The following is a 20,898-nucleotide window of genomic DNA, read 5'->3' as shown; positions in this document are numbered from 1 at the left end:
CTCTACAGGCGATCGACATAATCTATTGAAGGCATAATTTATAGCAGTGTATTTACCGCGTTTTGGGTGTTGGAAAAACTGTGTAGGATAATAGCTATGTAGAAAAAATAGTATATTATGCAACAAGTGCGGTAAACCGCATTTGAGTCACGAGTTTATTTGGCACGAGAGCAGCGCAGCGGAGCGAGTGCTTAATAAACGAGTGACCTAAATGACCGATACTTTTTTTATTACCGTTAGTTTTTCAAAAATTGACAAACGTCAAAATTCAAGGCGTGAGAAATATCTCCGAAAACATGCGATTGCTCCCAAATCCGTGCGGTAAAATCCCGGAAATGTCCGAAGTGACTCGGATTCATGGGAAACGAAACTGACGTGGTCAAGTGACGCTTTCCGCACGCTAGATCGGTGGGTAATTAGGTATTTTACAGACGGGAGAAGAAAAACGGAATTTGACTCACGAGTTTATTTGACACGAGCGGAGCGAGAGTTTAATAAACGAGTGACATAAAAAGTTTACCGAACGTGTTGCATACTATACTTTTTCTACAACCGTTAGTTTTTGGGTACATTTTCGCAAAACAACAGGAATACATTCACTGACATGACGGTCAGAAATTCAAGGCGTGGGAAATATCTCGGAAAATATCCGATTGCTCCCAAACCTGTGCGGTAAAATCCCGGAAATGTCCGAAGTGGCTCGGATCCGTGGGAAACGGACTGACGTGGTAAAGTGACGCTTCCCGCAGGCGAGATTTGGTGTGTGATTAGGTATTTTACAGATGGGAGTAGAAAAAAATCTTTACTTTCGATTGTGTTCAATTTTTGCTCTCTCTAAAAATGTGAAATAATCGCAGCAAAAAACGGCGCGGGGTAATTTTTCTCTTCCCTGCGAGATACTTAAAGGTATTGTATAACAATGTTATGTGGAATTTATTGTTATATGTATTTGGGTTTCCGCTGCGAAGCGCCGTGAGCTTACCTTTTTGGTTTTTATTTGAGCGAAACCTAACCAGCACCAACAGGTGTCAGATGGTGGTTTACGATAACTGTTGGTCAGACATAGCTTAGGTTCAAGTGAGAGTCCTTCGGGGCTCGGCCCCTTTTATACAGAATATACAGTTTTCATTTGCACTGTATATTTATAAAAATAGAATTATAACCTCTGATATCAGCTCCATTATCATAAGCATATTCAAAGATGGCAAATTTGCGTGGAAGCTTGGACGAATCTTTCGACGGCCTAAACTGGATAAATAACTAATCACAAACACTATTCAATTAACGAGTAGATAGTACAAAGCTGACACACAATCAAGAAACCAAATGTGTGTCAGAGCCTGTTTGTGTGGGGAGTGACGTCACGACTAATGAGCGTTGAGTGTTCCTATCAAATCCGTTTAACACATTTAAATTAGAACAAAAAATGTTCACATTTTTACAGTTATTTACTGGCGTATGACAGCTCGATCGCGCTCAGAAAACATATATATATATATATATATATATATATATATATATATATATATATATATATATATATATATATATATATATATATATATATATATATATATATATATATATATATATATATATATATATATATATATGTCATATTTTCAATTTGATAAAGGCACGGTGTCCAACATTTTTTGGTTCTAATTTAATTAAAAATATACGGCAAATACAAAGTAATGCAGTGGAACGCATTCATTTAAAAATATGAAGAAATATCCGATACGAATGTCTTTTTAAAAACAATAAAAGTAACTTGGTAATATACTTATTCCGTTAGACACTTTAGGGACACTGATTTTTTATTTGTTAAGGCATGAATTTCGTTTTGTAAATTAATCTTGTTGAGATTTTATGAAATGTGCTTATGGGTTTGGGGATGCGATGTAATGAAACAAAAATGGAAATGCTTTGTAGATAGTTTATTCTGAAAAAGTTCCGGTTATGACTGAAGCGTACGTGTATGCTAATTTGAACCTCTGGAAAAAAAGTACTGTTAAGAGAATTTCAAAGAATTTAATGAAATATGTTGATCCATGAGAAATTAGTATAATACTATATATATATATATATATATATATATATATATATATATATATATATATATATATATATATATATATATATATATATATATATATATATATATATATATATATATATATATATATATATATATATATATATATATATATATATATATATACGTATGTAAGTAAGTAGGCGTTTTTATATATAAGTTTCAGAGTTACGTATGAATGGAAACCATATTGTACAGTGTTAAATAGAGAATAATTACAAAAATGAAGTCGTGGTGAGAGTCTAAAGGTAACTAATTATAATAAAACCACGTAAAGCTTATTATTTTTTCTGTCAAAATAGTATACAAATACTACTACTACAGAGCAAGACGAAAAATGTGATATTTTTGTTGCCAGATCTACTACAAACCAATGCTAATTTTGGAATTTCAAATGGAACAGAAACACGATTCTTTTTTGACTTGGGCAAAGCATGAATGTAAGCCATTTCTTAATACGGCAGCTATAGTTTATTATTCGAATAGACCAATATGTTAACACTATTTTCCAAATACAAGTGAATTATAAATATTTGTTACATTTAAAATTCCATTGGCATTGTAACGCATGGGCAATAAGAGTTTCCACATTACAATCTGAAAATTTTTTGAAAAGCCACAAAACATAAACAAAATTAGTCATGGAGCAATATACGACTGAACAACGTGTAAAAGTTATGAAAATGGTCAATCAAGAAAAAATGCATTTCAGGATCTACGTGAATTTTCCGGCGCTCAAAATCGACCTTCTGAGAGTACAATTTGGAATATGGTTCAAAAATTTCAGCAAACTGGTTCTGTAACTAACCTCAAAGTCGCTCAACGCGCTTGTGCAGGTTGGTCAGATCAAAATATTGCCATTGTTCACGAAAGTGTAGCCGAAGATCCAAACACATCGATTCGTCATCGATCGCAGCAAGTGGGTATTCAACCACAAAGCGAATTTTAACAAAAGACTTGCATCTACATCCATATAAAGTTCAAATAACTCAGGAATGGCCGAATTTTTTTCTTTTTTCCACATACTATTTCATATACCACTTGCCACAGAAAATTTTGAAAAATAATTAAATATTATAAATTAGCTTTTAGCAATGGTTGTGACCCCTCTCTGATAGATAAGATTATAACTAAAAAAACAGTTTCAACTAACTTTATAACTAACTCTATCCATCCCACATTAAACATGGAAGCCAAAATATATAAAATAATAAAATACATAGGAGAACCTAGCAAGAATTTGGTGTGAAGATTGTTTTTAAAACTGAAAACACCATGCGAAAATCAAAATAAAAAACAATAAAACTAAACCACGAATAACTAAAAAATCGGGAGTCTACAAATTGAAATGTGGATATGTCCCAAAATTAACAAGATTAACAAAATAAGATATTCGAACATATTGCTTCATTAAATTTAAATTTATAATCCTACAAAGGTAATTAAGAATCTATAACTACTTATTTAGATGTCTGAATATTGTCATATTTTGAATTTGATAAAGGGACGGTGTCCAATAATAAGTGGGCCTTACGTATTCAACCACAAAGCGAATTTTAACAAAAGACTTGCATCTACACCCATATAAAGTTCAATTAACTCAGGAGTTGAAACCTCGAGATCATCAACAGCGCCTCGTGTTTGCAGAATGGATACGAGAATCATCTTTAGCAATGAGGCACATTTTCACGTTGGTGGCTTTGTAAACAAACACAATGCTCGTATTTGGGAATTAGAAAATCCAAGAGAGATTCTTCATTTTGGTGCGGAGGAATAATTGGCCCTTTTTTTTTCTCGAGGATAATGCGGAGAACGCTGTTAAGGTTAATGGTGTTCGCTATCGAAACATGATATCTGATTTTTTCTGGGAGCAGTTGGAAGGTATGGACATTGAAGATTTGTGGTTCCAACAGGATGGAGCCCCGTGTCACACATCCAGAGAAACGATGCAATTGCTGCGGGGCAAGTTTCCTGGTCGGATTATCTCACGTAACGGCGATATCAATTGGCCGCCGCGATCATGTGATCTTACTTCCCTAGATTTTTTTAGGGGGTATCTAAAAAGCAGAGTGTATAGAAATAAACCAAACACTATTCCAGAGCTGAAACAGGAGATTACACACCAAATAGCCGGCATAGAACCTGAATTGTGCCAAAAAGTGATACGAAGTTTCAATAAACGAATTACGTCATGCCACATGAGTCGCGGGTGTCATTTGAATGACATCATATTTCGTACCTAATTGCAATACACTAATCTCAAATGGCAAATAAAAATGTTTGTATATTTTTATATTCTTCCGAGTTTTTTTTATTTTAATGTGGAAACCCTTATTGAATTACCCTTTATATCAAGGAAGGTGCGATACGCAATCTAGAAGTCTTAATATGGGTCATCCTGACCATGTACTCCAATCAAACCCTCCTCGAATCAATGCAAATGATGGTTAGAGTTTATAAATTCGAATTCCAACTGAAAATTGAATAGACTTACCGATGCAGCAACATCTACCGTTAATGGACCAAGAGGACCAATGGATAATGTTAGGGGCTTCTGACACCTTAAGAGCATAGTGTGAATTAAAATTTTTGTTTCTCTAATCTGCTCATACCAACTACTTTCGTATAATGCGTCAGCTAATTTCAAACTCTAAAAAGGGGTGGCTAATAAACTGACTGGAATAAGATATTTCTAAAATACCTGAGTTAAGATTTCATCCGAATTCCATGCCAATATAATTATTTGACTGCTAGACATTATAATAAATGCACAGTTGAAAGCTACATCTCGCCCCTGAAATTAGAAAAAAAGGTACAGTGTGTATTTAAAACCACACAGCTAAACGGAAACCTCCAACCACGAGGGGTCATGCCACTCTAGTTTGTAGTAATGAACGTTACATATTACCTTGATGCCTTACTCAATATCCACAAAATTAAGTGCTATTTAGAAAAATACGTTCGTCCCAGTTCTGTCCTGGTCCAAAAAGTTGTCGAATAATGTAACCTGTCTGGTTGATTCTTCCAAATTAGTCTGTGACTCTGCCAGTGATGCCTGCAGCATACCTACTTTGATCTAATTTTAGACTCTAATTTACAGTGTTTTCCATTTTTGATGGTCCTACGGCATATCTCCGTTATTACTGAAACTAGCGTGTTGCAGCTTTCGTGGCCCAAGGCTACTTTTCCAAGAAATGAAAGGTGGTATAAGCAGAAGCTATCTTGTATTTTTAGGTCAGGGTAATTTTTAAAATTTTGAAGTTTTGCATTTTTGCGGTTTTATTCTAAAATTAATAATTTTTGATATACAAACTAAACTTCTGTATTTTAGTGAAATATGGGATATGTGTGTATTTTATTGGGTTTGCTAAGACATCTGAGATCACATTTCATGATTTCATGATGGCTAGGCATCCCTCTAACCTCGTGTTAGTAGTAAAGAAACTTTTAGTTCTCTTCCCACCAAGTTATTTGATATTGAGGGGTTGATGTGCTTTATTCGGTCTATTCTTTTCCTTAGTTGTGGTGAAGTTGTGGCAATATTTTTAATGTGGCCCGAACTTAAATCTTTTCGAATCTTGACTGCTTCGGAGTAGTCATCTCCTCTTAGTATACAAGTCTTTCTTTTACTTTTGCTCCCATATATGTTTCAATCCTTTAAAAGTGATTGCTTTGGTTCAGGTTTCTTTGAGGTGTAGCGGCTCTTCGATGTCAATAAGTGAGCTGGGTGATCTCTTACCGAAGTAATGGTATTTCTAGTTACAAGTTATCAGTACTGATTGACACGGAGAGTACGCATGGATTCTATTTTTAATGAAGGAGATATTTATGTGGCAAATTAATGAAGACATCCACTTCTTTCGTGTGGCCAATTGACGGATTCTTTAGGAAAATATATACTTTGCTCACTTGTACTAAAAATCGCAATTTTTGTTATTTATATCATTAAAATCGATTTTAAAGTAATAAAATGCGCTATTCATGAGAGGCTAAAGTGTGTAATGTTTTTCTTCTAATGCTAACGATCATCGAGAACCTTTATCGGTTTAGTGTCGCATACGTTGAATTTATTAAAAATCATTACCGCAAATGTTTGGAAGAGTGCGGTTGCCAGCATTACCGATGCAATAGTGAACTCTAGTAACAGGACATACTTCAAAGACTCGTTGAATCTTTCGACGTACCTAAAATATATTATTATTACAGTTTATAATGAAGCGAGCATATTTTAAAACTAAAGACGATACCAAACAACAAACATTTTTTAAATTCAGGTCTTTACAATGATTTGCCATCGAACTTGAATGTATAGAAATCGCGGAATTTTAAGGTAAAATTACTTATCAATAAGTAAATATCCTATTGTACTTCTTACGTTAGATAATGACTTGATAATGTTTAAGAATTAGAAAAATTTTTCTTAATATGTCTCTTCCTTTCACTGTTTCTAAGGTAAGGTGGAAAAATAGACCTGTTACTGCATGCTTAAAATTCAATTTTCAATATCTTAGACCTTGGAAACGTTTATTTTTACGTTCGTTATATTACTGTATTATAACCTGAACCATGTGTACCACTTTTTGCTACTCTTATAATAACTGGCTTATTTTGAAATATTAAAAAAATATATCATAATGGGTTTTGATTTTCCATAAATGATTGCACTGTTTCAACAGGACAACACATTTTCTATCTTTTAAAATAAACTCGTAAAAAACGAAAATTTCAATCGGGATATTTCAATCTTTCCGTACCAATAATAACTTTCAATAGTAGGATTTGAATTGGAACATCCTATGTATAATAAATATAAGGAAAAGCTGCTCAGGGTAATTGTTCTAGCAGTAGCGAAGACGTTAGTTCACTTCAAGTCCAAATGGGGCAAAGTCGATTTTAACCGTCCGAAGCGAAGCGAATGGTTATATGATCTTTTCATAAAGATGCCCGTCTAATGTAGTTACAGAAAGATGAAAGCTACGATATCGTTTTTAATTGTTACAGTCAATCAAGAATAATCGAAAATACTAATGTATTTTGCATACTACTTTTCAGTATATCAAATATTTCTCTGATGCGAAGAGATGGTGAATTTTATATGAATATTGGATATTGTTTCTGTGCGACCGGAATACTTACTGGATTATATGCTGATGTCTAACGGACAAAGTCTTGAGGGATTCAAAAGGGGTTTCTCGTAAATTTGAACCTTGATGAAAATGTATAAAATTATGTTGAAGCGTTATGAGTTGAGCTCTCAGGAAAATCATAATGGAGTTGATGAAAATATTGACAGCCGCACTCCATATCATAGCATATACCGAAGCCAAAGTCTCATCTACCACTGTCCAAATGTAATATTCATGTAAGTTAAATGGGTACCAAAAGTTAAGTATTGTTGGCTTTTCTATAGTAACATTCCCATGATTCGCAAGCTGGGAGGAGGCGTAGTATTTGAAGATTTGAACGTATCCTAAAAAACATTATCCCAACAAAAATGAGTATAATATACGACTTTTTAAACTAAAAACTTATACAGCGTATTAGGAGTGCTATAAATGGTATTTTAAAAAAATATATTTTCAAAATAAGTTTTAGGTTAGGTAACTACTTTACGTGAAAGCAAAAATATTTCGAGTTCAATAACACGCATGAAAAAGCAAAAACCTTGAAGAATGACCAAGTCCCGTTACTTTGAAAAATAAATCTAAAGACGAATAAACGTTGTTTGTAATAAAAAATTCTGAGAAAATAGAAGATCGAAAAAATGAGATTAAAGTTTATTAGCTTGTTGTTTATAAGTTAAAATTTTGAAATCAAACGCTCTATATTATGAAATCTAAATAATTGGCTAATAAATTTTCAAAAAACGAATTTCGTCAAAATAACTAGTTTTCCACGAAAACAGTTGATAAATTAAGCTATGTCTATTAACAATTTCATTAAGGGTTAGTTTTTAACTTGAGTGAAATACATTTAGACATTTGCGCTGAATAGAGAAGTGGCGTAATTTGTTATATTTTCAAATATGATAAAAATATCTATGTTTGCTTTGTGTATAAAAACATTACTACATTGTCATATTATGACAATAAAAAGATTGTTTTTAGAAAGATCCTTAATATAATATATAACACTAAATTAATTGGTCATATAATGAAAATAAAAAACTAATTCTTTAAAAGAAGAACATGCTAGAACCAATAAACATTTTCTCATATTTGTACTCGTCTGGCTTTTTCACAGTTTTTAGGTCGACCACATTAATATTGCTACAAATATCTTATTATTATGGAATACTTTTTAAAAGGCATTGCATATATAGTTCATTCTTAAAGGTAGTATTGAATAACCTTGCGCTTACCTAATACCAAAACATATCCACCGGCGGTAGAAATAGAGATTACGAGAAAAAACGCTAATTTGTTGCAAAAGCCTGCGTGCTTTGTGTAAATTTTTAATTCCTGTGACATTTTGTTACAGTATATACGTTGTTCTTCCTTTAGAACTGCCGAAATCAAATGTACTATAGTGGTAGTTTGACACATTCTCGCTTTTAACACCACAATTGACGAAAATATTGCCTTCGAAATTGTATCCATTGCTGTTAAGGAGAAATAAAACATGGAAGGTGGTCATTTGAAACAATTCAATTTATTGTTTTGTTGTATTTTAGTCGGCTTATTGTGAGCCAAAAAACTAATAAGTACTGCTAACGGAACTAAGTAATTATGCTGCGTTACTATGGGTCTTGAGAAGTAAAGTAAAAGTAAGATATTATATAAGATCTATGGAACCTGGCTCCAATGAGAATTTTCTACCTAGACTGTGCAAATAGATTAGGGGTTGTTGCGACGCTTAAACCACCCGGAAAAACTAATTACAAATTAGATAGAGATCACAAAAAAAAACCAAAAGGACTTAACTAGTGTGGTATGCGAATTTTGGCATTTAAAAAATGATTTAAATTTTTTAAAAACATCTTGCAAATATCGAGATTCTCAAGAAGATTTAAAATAACCTCTATCTTATAAAGGCATTAATCAAAAAGTTTTGCATCTCAAGTTAACAGATTGTACCGTTTCAGCCGAAAACAATTCATCAGAAATGTATTTTTCAACAGTTTATTTGCTTTGTATTAGTGAAAGAAACATTGATTTTATCAACTCTAATTTCCAAAAAGAATAGAAAATGAGCGAATTAGGAAATTGAATAAAAAATATATTTATGAATTCAGATTAACATGATTTGTATTACTATATTTATATAAATAGATAACAAGAGAATATAAGTATAAATAAATTTGAATTTAGTTTCTAAATATTGAAAAGAAATATATTATTCAATAATTACGAAACTAAACCGAAACTATAGCAAACTCAATGTCAATAGCGAAGAAAGTAAAATAAAAAAAATACAAATTAATATTGTTACCTGTGTGCAGGTCCTTATGAATCAACAATGGAACATTAATGAATAACAAAACAGGTGTTATCATGCATTGCATTTGGATAAGCACCGAATAAATACCATACAACTTACTGGCGCATGTCCCGCAATTGTTATTTTTTAGTTTCCAAATACCTCCCAACATCATTATAAACTTTGCTCTTTCGAAAAGGCCATTTTCTACAGACATTTTACTTGGAAGCAACAGACTCTGCAACTGCGCTTCTTCAATTGTCAACCGCCTATGCAACTATTTCTTATATCGATTCAACTTTGCCCAGTGGCGTGGCAGAATTATTACATATTTTTGTTGGTGGTATTTTTAGTCGACACGAAAGGAAAAATAGTTAAAGGATAGCTAATTATTTATAAAAATGTGTAAGGTTAGAAGTAGCTAGTTTAATGAGATCGAGATTTTAACACGGATACTAATTTACGAGATTCTAAACCCAGATTGGTTATTTGCTCCATCATGCATCCGAATTCTCCATGTAAAAGACCAAGACTAAAATTATTACTGAAAAAAGCGCCAAAATATACATATATGGTTCTTGAAGTTCGACGCTTATGGTTTGCTGTGGTACTTTAAATTCTATTCGTGTTTAACACACACATACAGAGCCCTTTCATTTCAATAATTATAGGTATATCTACCGAACAGCATCTATTATGGAAAATATTATGGAAAATATTGCGAATATCAATATCTCCCAATGATTGTCGTTACGGTTTTGTGGTTTATAATATTAGCAACGCATTTTTGCTACGTTTGATTGAAACGTAGCGAAGGGTAGGAAAGTTTGCTTAAAATGAGATAACTGACGAAAATTTTAAGCATAAAAAATAGGACAGGACCGAAAATATAAAAACCAGCTGTATGTTGTTTATACGATTCGCACCAAAATTAATCTGCAATGGAAGATTTTTCAACTACCAAATTGTATGAAGAGCTTCTTCATATCATTCACATCACGGAGGAAAATCAGAACATTATTGATATATTGAATCAATAAACTGAAGGACTGGATGTTTTGGAGCAGCGCTATATAAAAACTGAACAAAAGCACATTGAGTATGTAAGAAAATTTTCAAAGATCATTATGAAATGCAGCTTAAGGATATCGATAACATTTATTTTGCCAATAATAAACACAATAAAAATCAGTCTATAAATATAAATATTTAATTCACCACATTTTTAAAGAAAAAATCAATTCTAAAGTAGTGAAGCATCTGCTCGGCGCTATTGCTCCAGCAAGTTCGAGCAATGGACCTATTGACCTTTTGACATATATATAAATTATCTTTTGTTCTCTTGAGGCTCTTAACCTTTTTTAAATTATTATTCTTAATTTGTTTAAAAATTCTATTGTATCTTATATTTTGTGTATAAAAATCATCATTCCATGAAATGGAATCTTTTCTCTTAAAAGTTCGATATGGTGATCGAGTTTACGTTCTTTCCCTTAAATTCGGTAAACTGACGTACATTGAAAAATTGAACACTATAAATATAATTGATTTTTTTTTAAAGTTACTTAAATAAATTCACAGGTTGTTTCAACCAGTGAATTTAAATATAGTTTGTTGAAATTTAAAAACTCTAAGACAATTTTATCCTTATTTCAAGAATGCAATTCCTATTTCACAAAACGTGGTTTACGGTCTTAAGTGTGAATGTGACAGGGCTGTAGAGATGAAAGGATTACTGTACATAAAAGTGAGGCTCAGTATTCACGCCAATATTACCGAACACCGGATTTTTGACAATGATGTCGTTTTTGACACCAAACAAAACATTTTTAAGACAATTAAAATTTTTGGAAATTTATTTTGATCAATTCATGTAACAATTGCATCAACCATAAAAAAAATGGCGAAAGTCTGGGTAGTATTGAACCAAAATTTCATTAAAAAAACCAATATCCCTGATTATTTCATTACACGTTGTGTGTAGTGTTGTTGACTTGTCCTATCCTTTAGTAACTATACTATATATATATATATATATATATATATATATATATATATATATATATATATATATATATATATATATATATATATATATATATATATATATATATATATATATATATATATATATATATATATATATATATATATATATATATATATATATATATATTTATATATATAAACTATAGGTTTTGTGTGTGCATGTATGTATTATGATGTGTGTATATATGTATATATGTATGTATACTTATATAATAAATTCTTTTGGATTAATCCTTGTATACTATGTCTTACTTTTTGGTATGTTTTATCATTTTTCCTTGGTGTGTAAAGCCGATGATTCTCTGGTCCCGTGCTTGTCTTATATGCGTGCCTCAACCATTGGTTGGTTGTCACTCGCTCTGTGATGAGTACATTATTATAAGATCCCGGCATAATTTGTGTAATTATAGTCTTTATTGTGATATTTTAAATTATTGCACAAGATTTAGACAAAATTGATGCAAATTAATATAGTTACAGATCTCAAACGGCGAAGTCTAGCTTAAGATCTGGATCTCAGCTACTCAACATTAATCGAATATTTCAACAATAATGAAACAACAAGCCACAATAATTATAAGAGTCTGAAAATTCGTTATTGGTAAAATACTAATTTATTTAGGACGCTGACTTTTGTAATTCCAATAAATGGACCTTAAATTTTTTCCTTAATACTATTTATTATAAAGCTATATCACTATAGCTAAAGCAGCATTAAAATTTAGAAGAATTATGCTGGGGCATATTCAAAATGTTTTTCGTCCTCTGAGGAGCATTGTGAATTTCATACCAAAACACTAGAAAATTTTGCAGGTACGTTGGTAATGAATATTTCGTGTCGTTAAATACAACAATTGCGAGTAAAAATTGAAACAGTTATTTAATTTTGAGCCATTTCATCGCAAATATAACGTATCGGGCATAGCTGTTCTGAACTTTTTGTAATCTGGATTTATCAGCAACGCTTAAGAATGGATAGTTTAATGAAAGACAATATATAACTTTAGAAATGACACACCCCTCAGAGAGTTTTTTTCGTACAATGCAACTTATTTTTATTTCAGGGGGAGCAAATAGCATAATTTTTTTTGTTTTTTTTTTAGAATTCAGCTTAAGATTGTGTTTTTTTGCTACACTTTTACTTTACTTAAAAAAATTAGCTTCGACGTTATCATACGAGTACATAGCTGAGTTAAAGGTGTGCAACAGCTGGGTGTGCAAGAGATACAACAGAGTTCCAAGAACCGACATTCGTTATAACGAACTGTTGTCTATTATTTAAATACTACTAAATAAAAGATAGAGATCGATCAACAACAGCAACTTGTGTAATGCTTCGTAATATGCGTATTAATGTGATATATATGTGATGACTGCCACGTTTTCGTTGAATGTATTAATTTCTGTGTTGGAAGCGTTCCTCGAATTCATAGGATTTATACCATTATTATTTTTTGTGAGTTTATTTTTGAATAATCTTTTTCTGATTTTGTGGAATCTTTTCTCATAATTTCAGTTTTGCTGATGAAGCCCATATTGATAGGCGAAAGCTTGCAGGATTGAATGAAATCTATCATATATTCGAAAATTCCATAACTTATTTACTTACTTCACATGTAATGAATTTTGCTTTTTGTTATACGTAAATGTTCCCAGAGGAAATTATTTTTCAAAGTTGTTCCTTAAATTATTGTCTTTTATCCTCGAATAACTATTTACTTCGGATCATTAATCCCCATTACCGTTAGTTGTGCACGTTTCTATGCCGCGATGGTTTATCGCCATAATATCATTACCAATATTTATGGGGGTTTATAGTGACATTCTCTGAAAATATATTGCTAATCTTTCGTTACATTGTTATTTATTATTTGCAATAGCGTGCGACATCACCCTGATATTGCCTGCATATTATTTTTATGATTCAGAGATAAGTAAAAAATTACCGGAACGCCTAGTTATAAACATCGCCCATAGATTTTGCATAAAATCAATCAATTTAATAAGAATAAAAAACGTGTATGGAATCAGTTTCGAGAAATAGATTTTAGTTTGTAAAAAAAGTCAATAAGGAGTAAAAACAGTTTTACCAAATCAAGTTTATTACTAAAATAAATAAAAATTATAACAATTTTTTCAATAATAAAATAACAAAAAGTGCAGATAATAATATTTTGTCTGAAAATGACAATTTAACAGTAACAGTCAGTTATTATCAGTACTGATACCTTTAGCAGCCATGTAAGCACGAATTCGAGGAGGCATGCTATGTATCAAGTTGATAATTTCTTATTGGGGAACATTTGCCAATTTCTCTGAAACCGCTTGAATTAGTTGCTCTGTATTACGAGGGTTATTTTGAGGAGCTTTGGTTTTTCTTTTGGTCTTATGCCACAGGGTTAAAATCCGGTGAGCGAGAAGGCCATTCTAAAAATAATATGCAACTTTGCTGATATGCGAAGGTGCATTATCTTGCATAAATAACAAAAAATCGTCAAAACCACCTCGAATAAAACTATATCATCATACTTTTGACCGGTGAGGGATAGAAACATTAACACATGTAGCTTGAAAATGTGGTTTTTGGAGCTCTGGTTGAAATGTAGGATTTCTTCTTGATATATCAGTTACCAAGCGAGCCTGCTTTTCCGTACCTACTCTTCCGCCATTTCTCCTAGGTCTATTCTTTCGGGTTCCCAGTTCACTTGATTATTACTATATATTACTAGTATAAAATTAAAGATGTAAGAACTACTAGTGGTCTAATCCATACCATGATTTTTTTTTCATAAAAAAACTGAACTTATTTTTTTTATGATAAAATCAGTTTATCTCACATTCAGGTAGGATAATTCAAAGAGGATTTATTATTGATTAGATCATTGTCAACCTGAAAATTTTAGGTTAGAAAGGAATGTGAAAAATTGTGTTCGCCTAATCCTAATGGTTAAAAATGAATTTTCGAGTAGAGTACGCACAACGAGGCTAGGAAGGTCGAATGAAAGTTGGACGTAAAAAAATCGAAAGGATGACATTAATTGAATGGGCTTCGCGGCAAGAAACAGCGACTGCTAGAAAGTTGGTTACAGGATAGTTTGCTCTTAAGCGACCTTTTTGACGATCGTTATTTCTTGGTTGGTTATGATAGAGACTAGGAATAAGTATTAGCAGTGGTGGCATCATACTCTTCGTAGTCAAGAAAATGAAAAGCAAACAGATCTACAATCTATTAATAATAATGTCGTAGTTTCAGCACCTTTCTTATTTATATTATAGCAACATTCTTTTTGTTGGGGATTTTAATATGCCGGTACTTTCAAACAGGGAGTATGATCAAACGACCGAAAACGTAATGAATATTTGTAGTCACTCAAGCAATGCAACACAATTTTAAATTTTCTAAATAAAACACTTGAGCTGGTGCTATCTAATCAGGAATGTTCTATAAGTAGGGAGACTATTCTTTTGGCGCAGGAAGATCAATACCATCCAACCCTGACTATAAACCTTTCCTTTAATAGAAATAAAGAAAATAAATTCTCAGTGAATTTAACACAATCTCGATACAATTTTAAAAAAGCTAATTTTCTATTACTCTATGATACAATCATTAACACCGATTGGTCATCATTGTACTTTATTAAAGACGTTAATCTCGTAAGCGACAAGTTCTATGAAATATTAAATTACATTTGTGACTCCAGCTTTCAAAATCTATGATGCTCTGTTAAAATTCAAAAAAACCTTCTGGTCTTTTATCAGGACAAAAAATTTTTTTTAAATTTTTTGGAGGTATTTACATTGACTCCACCACCAAGGACACGTCTACGAATAAAATGAGTCTCAACTCTCATATTACCATTAACAGGCTCGCATCGCATTCATGAACTTCTTGAACCACTCTCTTATATTGCTCTTGCTCAAGCCTAGCACCTTCCCTAGAGCATGGAGAGATGCAAGAATAATCCCTATAATTAAAAAGTGCAATGTTAACAATATCACTAACTACAGGCCTATTTCTATCTTATCGGCCTTATCAAATATTTTTGAGACGTCTATTTATGAATGCATCAATAGGCAAGTAAAACACAGTATTACTTCTAAACAGCCTGGGTTCTTTAACAGTCCAAGTCCGGCCACTAATTTAGCGTGTTTTACTCAGTATATTGGTCAGGCTCTAGATAATCCAGCCCTAGTCGATATACTTAATATCGACTCCTCAAAGGTATTTGAGAGAGTGCGCCACAGTATCTTCCTTGGGAAAATTGAGGCTTTGGGATTCTAAGTTTCTGCAAATCTTATTTGTCGGATAGGTAGATCAGTATGTAGGGATTCGACACTCAAAATTTTTAGCTACCAGCGGAGCGCCCCTTATTTTCCGATTGTTTGTTTGTAGTTGCAAACATATCAAGCTGTACTCTGTTGATCTACAGCTGTTTAGAGTTGTAGAGGGCGTGGGTGACTGTATTGAACTCCAAAAAGACTTGAGATAGTTTGTGACTTGTGTGTGGTTAACAACCTTCCTTTGAATCGGGATAAATGAATGCTTTGTCATGACTAACTCAAATAAATCACATTCCACACTTCTCAATTATGATGTAGATGGGTTCAATATTACCCGATGTATATATTTCAAGGACTTATGTGACTCTAAATTTTCTTCTGCGGCCCATAATGAAAATTGATGTAGGGAGGATACCAAAACAATAAGAGTTGCTTTTTACAATACTTCTGGATTCCTCCTGCGTCGGTTTTTGCTTAGTCGAAATTGCTGACGTTTCGCCAATCATCCTGTTGGCTTCTTCAGAGCTTGACTGAAATTGATAAGAGTTATTTTCCGCAACACCAAAGAGTTTATTAATATCGATATTCTTGTAACACTAGATAGATAAATTAGATCCAAGCTTGAGTACTGTGCTATAATTTGGTCCCCGATTTACTTTAAATATATAGAGCAACTCGAGAGTATACAGAGAGATTTGAGAAGTTCCTTGTTTTTAAAACCGATGGTGTATTTCCGGTGAAGGATACTGAGCAGTCATTACGTTTGGAAAGATTTTAATCTTCCATTCCTAAAATGTCGAAATTATAAAATCCAAAATTGACTGTTCGGAGCTCTTGATGCTATTACATTATAATTTCCCAGGTTTTAAACGGTAAGGTCTGTTCATAGATATAAGAAAGTGACTAACTGATACGAATTAAGGAAAGACCCGGGCAAGCTGTAAGAATGAAATGTGGCCGAACAGGTCCTTACTTTGCTTAGAATTTAATTATTTGGGGTTTTGTTAGTAAAGATACTAAACAATATTTATTTATGTATGTATTTATGTTTAAATCGAAAATAAAATTACAAATTATTTTTATTACCTACTTAAATTACTTAAAATTATTCACATAATATATCAGTATCACTATCGCTATCATCGCCTGTTTTAATTATTATTTGTTCGATATTATTTGCAATATGGATATATGATTGTTCTGCTTTTTCTATATTTTAAACAGAATTTGCCCAACTTTGTGGAGGGATGTTAAAAACTTCGGTTTCTATAAGTTTGAGGACATTGGAGTTAACACGGGAAAAACATTTTTACGTCGAATGGCAGATTTCAGTTGGTGCTAAACATGTTCAAAGGTGGAAGCCTTAAAACTGTATGCCGTAGATTTTTTGCATAATTATCATAGACGTATTCCTTTTGTAGGTTTAAGCTTTGTAGAACCTCAATTAATGCTTTTTGGTATAATCTTATTGAAAATAAATGTCGTTATTATACATGTAGTTTTGGATTGTTGCTTTTGTGTCACATGAGGAAGGGGTTTTAGTCAACTTGCATTGTCCATTACAATTACGCTATTAGGAGGAATGTTTGGAACCAGTTTGTTTTTAAACCAGTTTTCAAATAAATCAGCGGTGGTGTCTTCATGGTAATCCAGAGAAGAATCTTTAATATTTTTCGCAGACAGAGAAAGTCCATATGGAATCCAACCATCTTTAGAGCCAGCATGCAAAATAGTTATTCTTTTACCTCTTTTTCATGGCGCGTTTGTTTTACACATCAGTTGAGTCAACCCTACCCTTTCCTGGGTATCATAAGTGTCGCACCAGGTTTCATCCAAGTAAATAATTGGCCTTTGTTGTTCTCTGTAAATCCTAATTTTTTCTAGATATTCCAGTCGAAATTTCCGAATTCTAAAAGATTCTATTAAAACTTGCCTTGTCAATTTTTTTAAATCTAAAACCCATGTGTTGAATATACTTCCATAAGGTAGTTCTGCCACATTTAACACCGGTTTCATATTTTTCAAGCCTCCTAATTAAGATATCTAATATAGGCACGATTTGTTCCTCGTATAACTGGTAAATTTTACGCCGTATTATATCTTGATCACTTTCATATACACTCGAGAAAATGTCAGCATCGCTTCTTTTTTTCCTCGCTAAAATACAGTTGATCTTAGAATTTTCGTCAATGTGGCCGTTTCTTCTAAAGATGCTTGCTTGCTGGCATCACGTTCAATGAGAGTCAAATAAACATTTAGGTAATAATCTTTTTGCATTGTATGTTAATGACCACCCTTGGATAATCCCAATCAAAAGCAATTGGTTATTTTCTTATATTTATGAACAGACCATACCCTATACCTCACTAAGTCAATGGCTGTTAAAACAGTCATAAACTTAGGCGGAGAACAGATTGTACTGACGTGTCGTGTGATGTTATCTAACTTAAACATTTATTCTGCTGCATACTGATTGAGTTAGTTATAATACCATATTGAAGTTAAGAAGAAAAAAACTACCCTTATTAACTGGAGAAGCGTTCTATAGTTCGTAGAAATAAACTTAATCTAATGCTCGATCTAAAGCGTTTCAGGTGACGACAATGTCGAAAGCACCATGATAATATAATGTACTAGTAGCTCGCATGTCGGTGTCAACACTTCATCAGACGTGTCGGAAACAATGAGAAGGATTTGAGTGATTGGTGCTTTGGCGTTGAGTGTGTTCAAGAAATATCGACCGGCATTATCAATAATTTTCAGGTTGCCTAGCAAGGTGTTTATTATACATTCCCGTCGTGACAGCTTTCACGCGAAAATGTTTTAATTCCGTGCGCGATTTTAGCTGCGACGATGAGCGAAGAAAAAAAGAAAGATGCGGAAAAGAAACAAGACGACTCAGAAGATGAACGTTTCGAATTTATATTCAATTACTTAACCAAATCGTATCGTCTGAAGCACGAAAAATGGTCCAAAATGCTGTCAATCGAAGACAATAAGGTAGATTGTTGCTTCGCATCCTATTTATTAGTTGTTTAGTGTCAGTCCAATCTATATTATAATCGATTGGATCAATATTTTTTGGAATATGTATTCGTAAACTTAAAACTATTAATAGAGACTTAATCCAGATATTTATTGACAATGTGATTTGTGAAACAAGCTTTCGTACATCCGCCATAAAAAAATCTACTGGTAAATTTAGTTAATTAGTTTATTTTGATTTAAAAAACTAAGTGTTGCAAAGGAAATAAATGTTCGCTAATATTTTTGCTGAACTTAAAACACTCCCGTCCTATCTTTTGCTATGCTATTTCAATAGTGTTTTTTTCTGTAAAATGTATATTTAATATTTTAACTTCTAAAAGACACGCTGGGCTTAAGTTTCGAAGGTAGCAAATTAAACAAGAATAAGACAAACTTTTATTAAAAATATTTCAGTAATAACACCAGACAAGAATCAATGGAATCAAATATAAATAAATGCATATTCTTGTCCACTACTTATCAAATAATGGTGGCACCCTGTAATCTTGTAATTTATAAAAGTAACAGATTAGCGGATATGGTAAATTTGTTATTAAATAATTATTAATGATTATAATTAATTTCAGTATGTTTTTTTTTCTGTGTAAATAAATATAAAGTATATATAAAAATAAAAGTAGTTGCCCATACTTATATGTGAGTCGGCTGGTTGCGTGAATTTATGTTGATTTTACTAATTAAGTGATTTTTATTGATTTATTTATTGATTTATTAATACAGTGTGTTTCATTTAAAACAAGCGTGAGCAACCTTTGACATGTTGTGGGTCAAACTTTACTGTGCAAATACGTTCGCGAGCAGAGTTTAAAAATTGTGTTTTAAAGTTGTGTTCGCAAATTTTGACGGTAGATATCAGACATGAATTAATACGACATTGATTATAATACAATTTATTAAGATAACAAAATATATATTAATTATCATCAAATCTTGAAATTTGGAACTACTACAAACTACCAAAGTTAAACTGAGACATCATGTACATTACTTTTTGTTGGAGTCGCAAATAAATTGGAACAGTCATCCATGTTGTTGAAATCGCTAAATCTCTTCGAAAATTGTTTCTACTTTTATTTGCATAAAATCTGCCGTCTCATTTCTAAGCTAGTAAAACCGTTTCACCATTTCCCCTTTGTTAATATATATGACCTCACAATAAAATGTTAAGTCATCATATTTAGACCTCGAGATCAAATAAAATTGATGGTTTTTTACCACAACATTCTGGAGTCGAATGGACTTAGAACACAAGTTATGTTGTGGGACGATATAATGAAGGACTATCAAATCATCCTCACCTCATTCAAAATTCCGATGAAACCTTTACATAAGCCGAACACAGAAGGTGCATACCTCAACTAATTTTGATCATGGCAAGTCAAAAATAATAGACTTTTAGCTGACTAACCTATGAGAAATGTCTCTCGTCATCCTGTATAATGGAGAAAATAAAATAGTTGACCAAAAGTGTGCATTCCGTCTACGTATGTGTTGTCTTTCCTTTTAATCAATAATTCTTTGAATTTGACTTTGAAGGTCGATTTGTTATAGAGAGGGATGGATTTAATTGGCGATTTTACGTTAGATTTACCCAAAAAGTGAGAAGTGTAGTAGAACACTCGGCAAAACAATTTGAAATAATATATGGAAGTTATAATTTAAGCTCTCATATCAAAATTTCGGTAAAAATTTTGACATATGTATCTTAAGCAGCCATGAAATTTGCAAAATTAATCGCGTGTGCACACTGAAAAACTAATTTCTGCCAAAAATGAAATACAGTGAAACAATAAATAAGATTGCAGTTGCATTCAAAAACAAATTTTTAATAAGACCGCACTTGGAATTTTCGCAGTCGTATGTTGTTTTAAAGGTCCCACAGTTCTAAGCTTGATAATCAGTTCTGTTTTAGCTCATTGTATTAAAACAAAACGGATGTCCTCCCGACTGCGAATATTTGATTATGCCTCACTCTAAAATATACATATATGCGAAAAACA

At 32.2% G+C, this 20,898-nt stretch overlaps 2 protein-coding genes across 2 annotated transcripts in view; one reads left to right on the top strand and one right to left on the bottom strand.

Annotated features, from left to right (window-relative positions):
* Positions 1-1,907: 1,907 nt before the first annotated feature.
* LOC132704442 (odorant receptor 30a-like) lies at positions 1,908-9,800 on the bottom strand. Its single transcript, XM_060674445.1, has 7 exons — positions 9,638-9,800; positions 8,460-8,699; positions 7,235-7,568; positions 6,183-6,282; positions 4,800-4,892; positions 4,593-4,748; positions 1,908-1,997 (listed from the first exon to the last, which is right to left on the bottom strand). Exons 1-7 carry the CDS (start codon positions 9,732-9,734, stop codon positions 1,941-1,943), a joined length of 1,077 nt encoding a protein of 358 aa, XP_060530428.1. The 5' UTR covers positions 9,735-9,800; the 3' UTR covers positions 1,908-1,940.
* Positions 9,801-10,299: 499 nt separating this feature from the next.
* The window catches only part of LOC132698712 (dynein beta chain, ciliary-like), a 50,018-nt gene continuing 39,419 nt past the window's right edge, over positions 10,300-20,898 (top strand). The window contains exons 1-2 of the mRNA XM_060664915.1: positions 10,300-10,616; positions 18,445-18,850. Coding sequence (XP_060520898.1) covers positions 18,704-18,850 — 147 coding nt within the window. The 5' untranslated portion in view covers positions 10,300-10,616; positions 18,445-18,703. The remainder of the gene's footprint in view (positions 10,617-18,444; positions 18,851-20,898) is intronic.

Source organism: Cylas formicarius, unplaced genomic scaffold, assembly GCF_029955315.1.
Source record: "Cylas formicarius isolate icCylForm1 unplaced genomic scaffold, icCylForm1.1 PGA_scaffold_10__41_contigs__length_53128322, whole genome shotgun sequence".
Lineage (NCBI taxonomy): Eukaryota > Metazoa > Arthropoda > Insecta > Coleoptera > Brentidae > Cylas > Cylas formicarius.
Note: the sequence above shows the minus strand (reverse complement) of the source record. Positions and strands in the feature narration are given on the sequence as shown.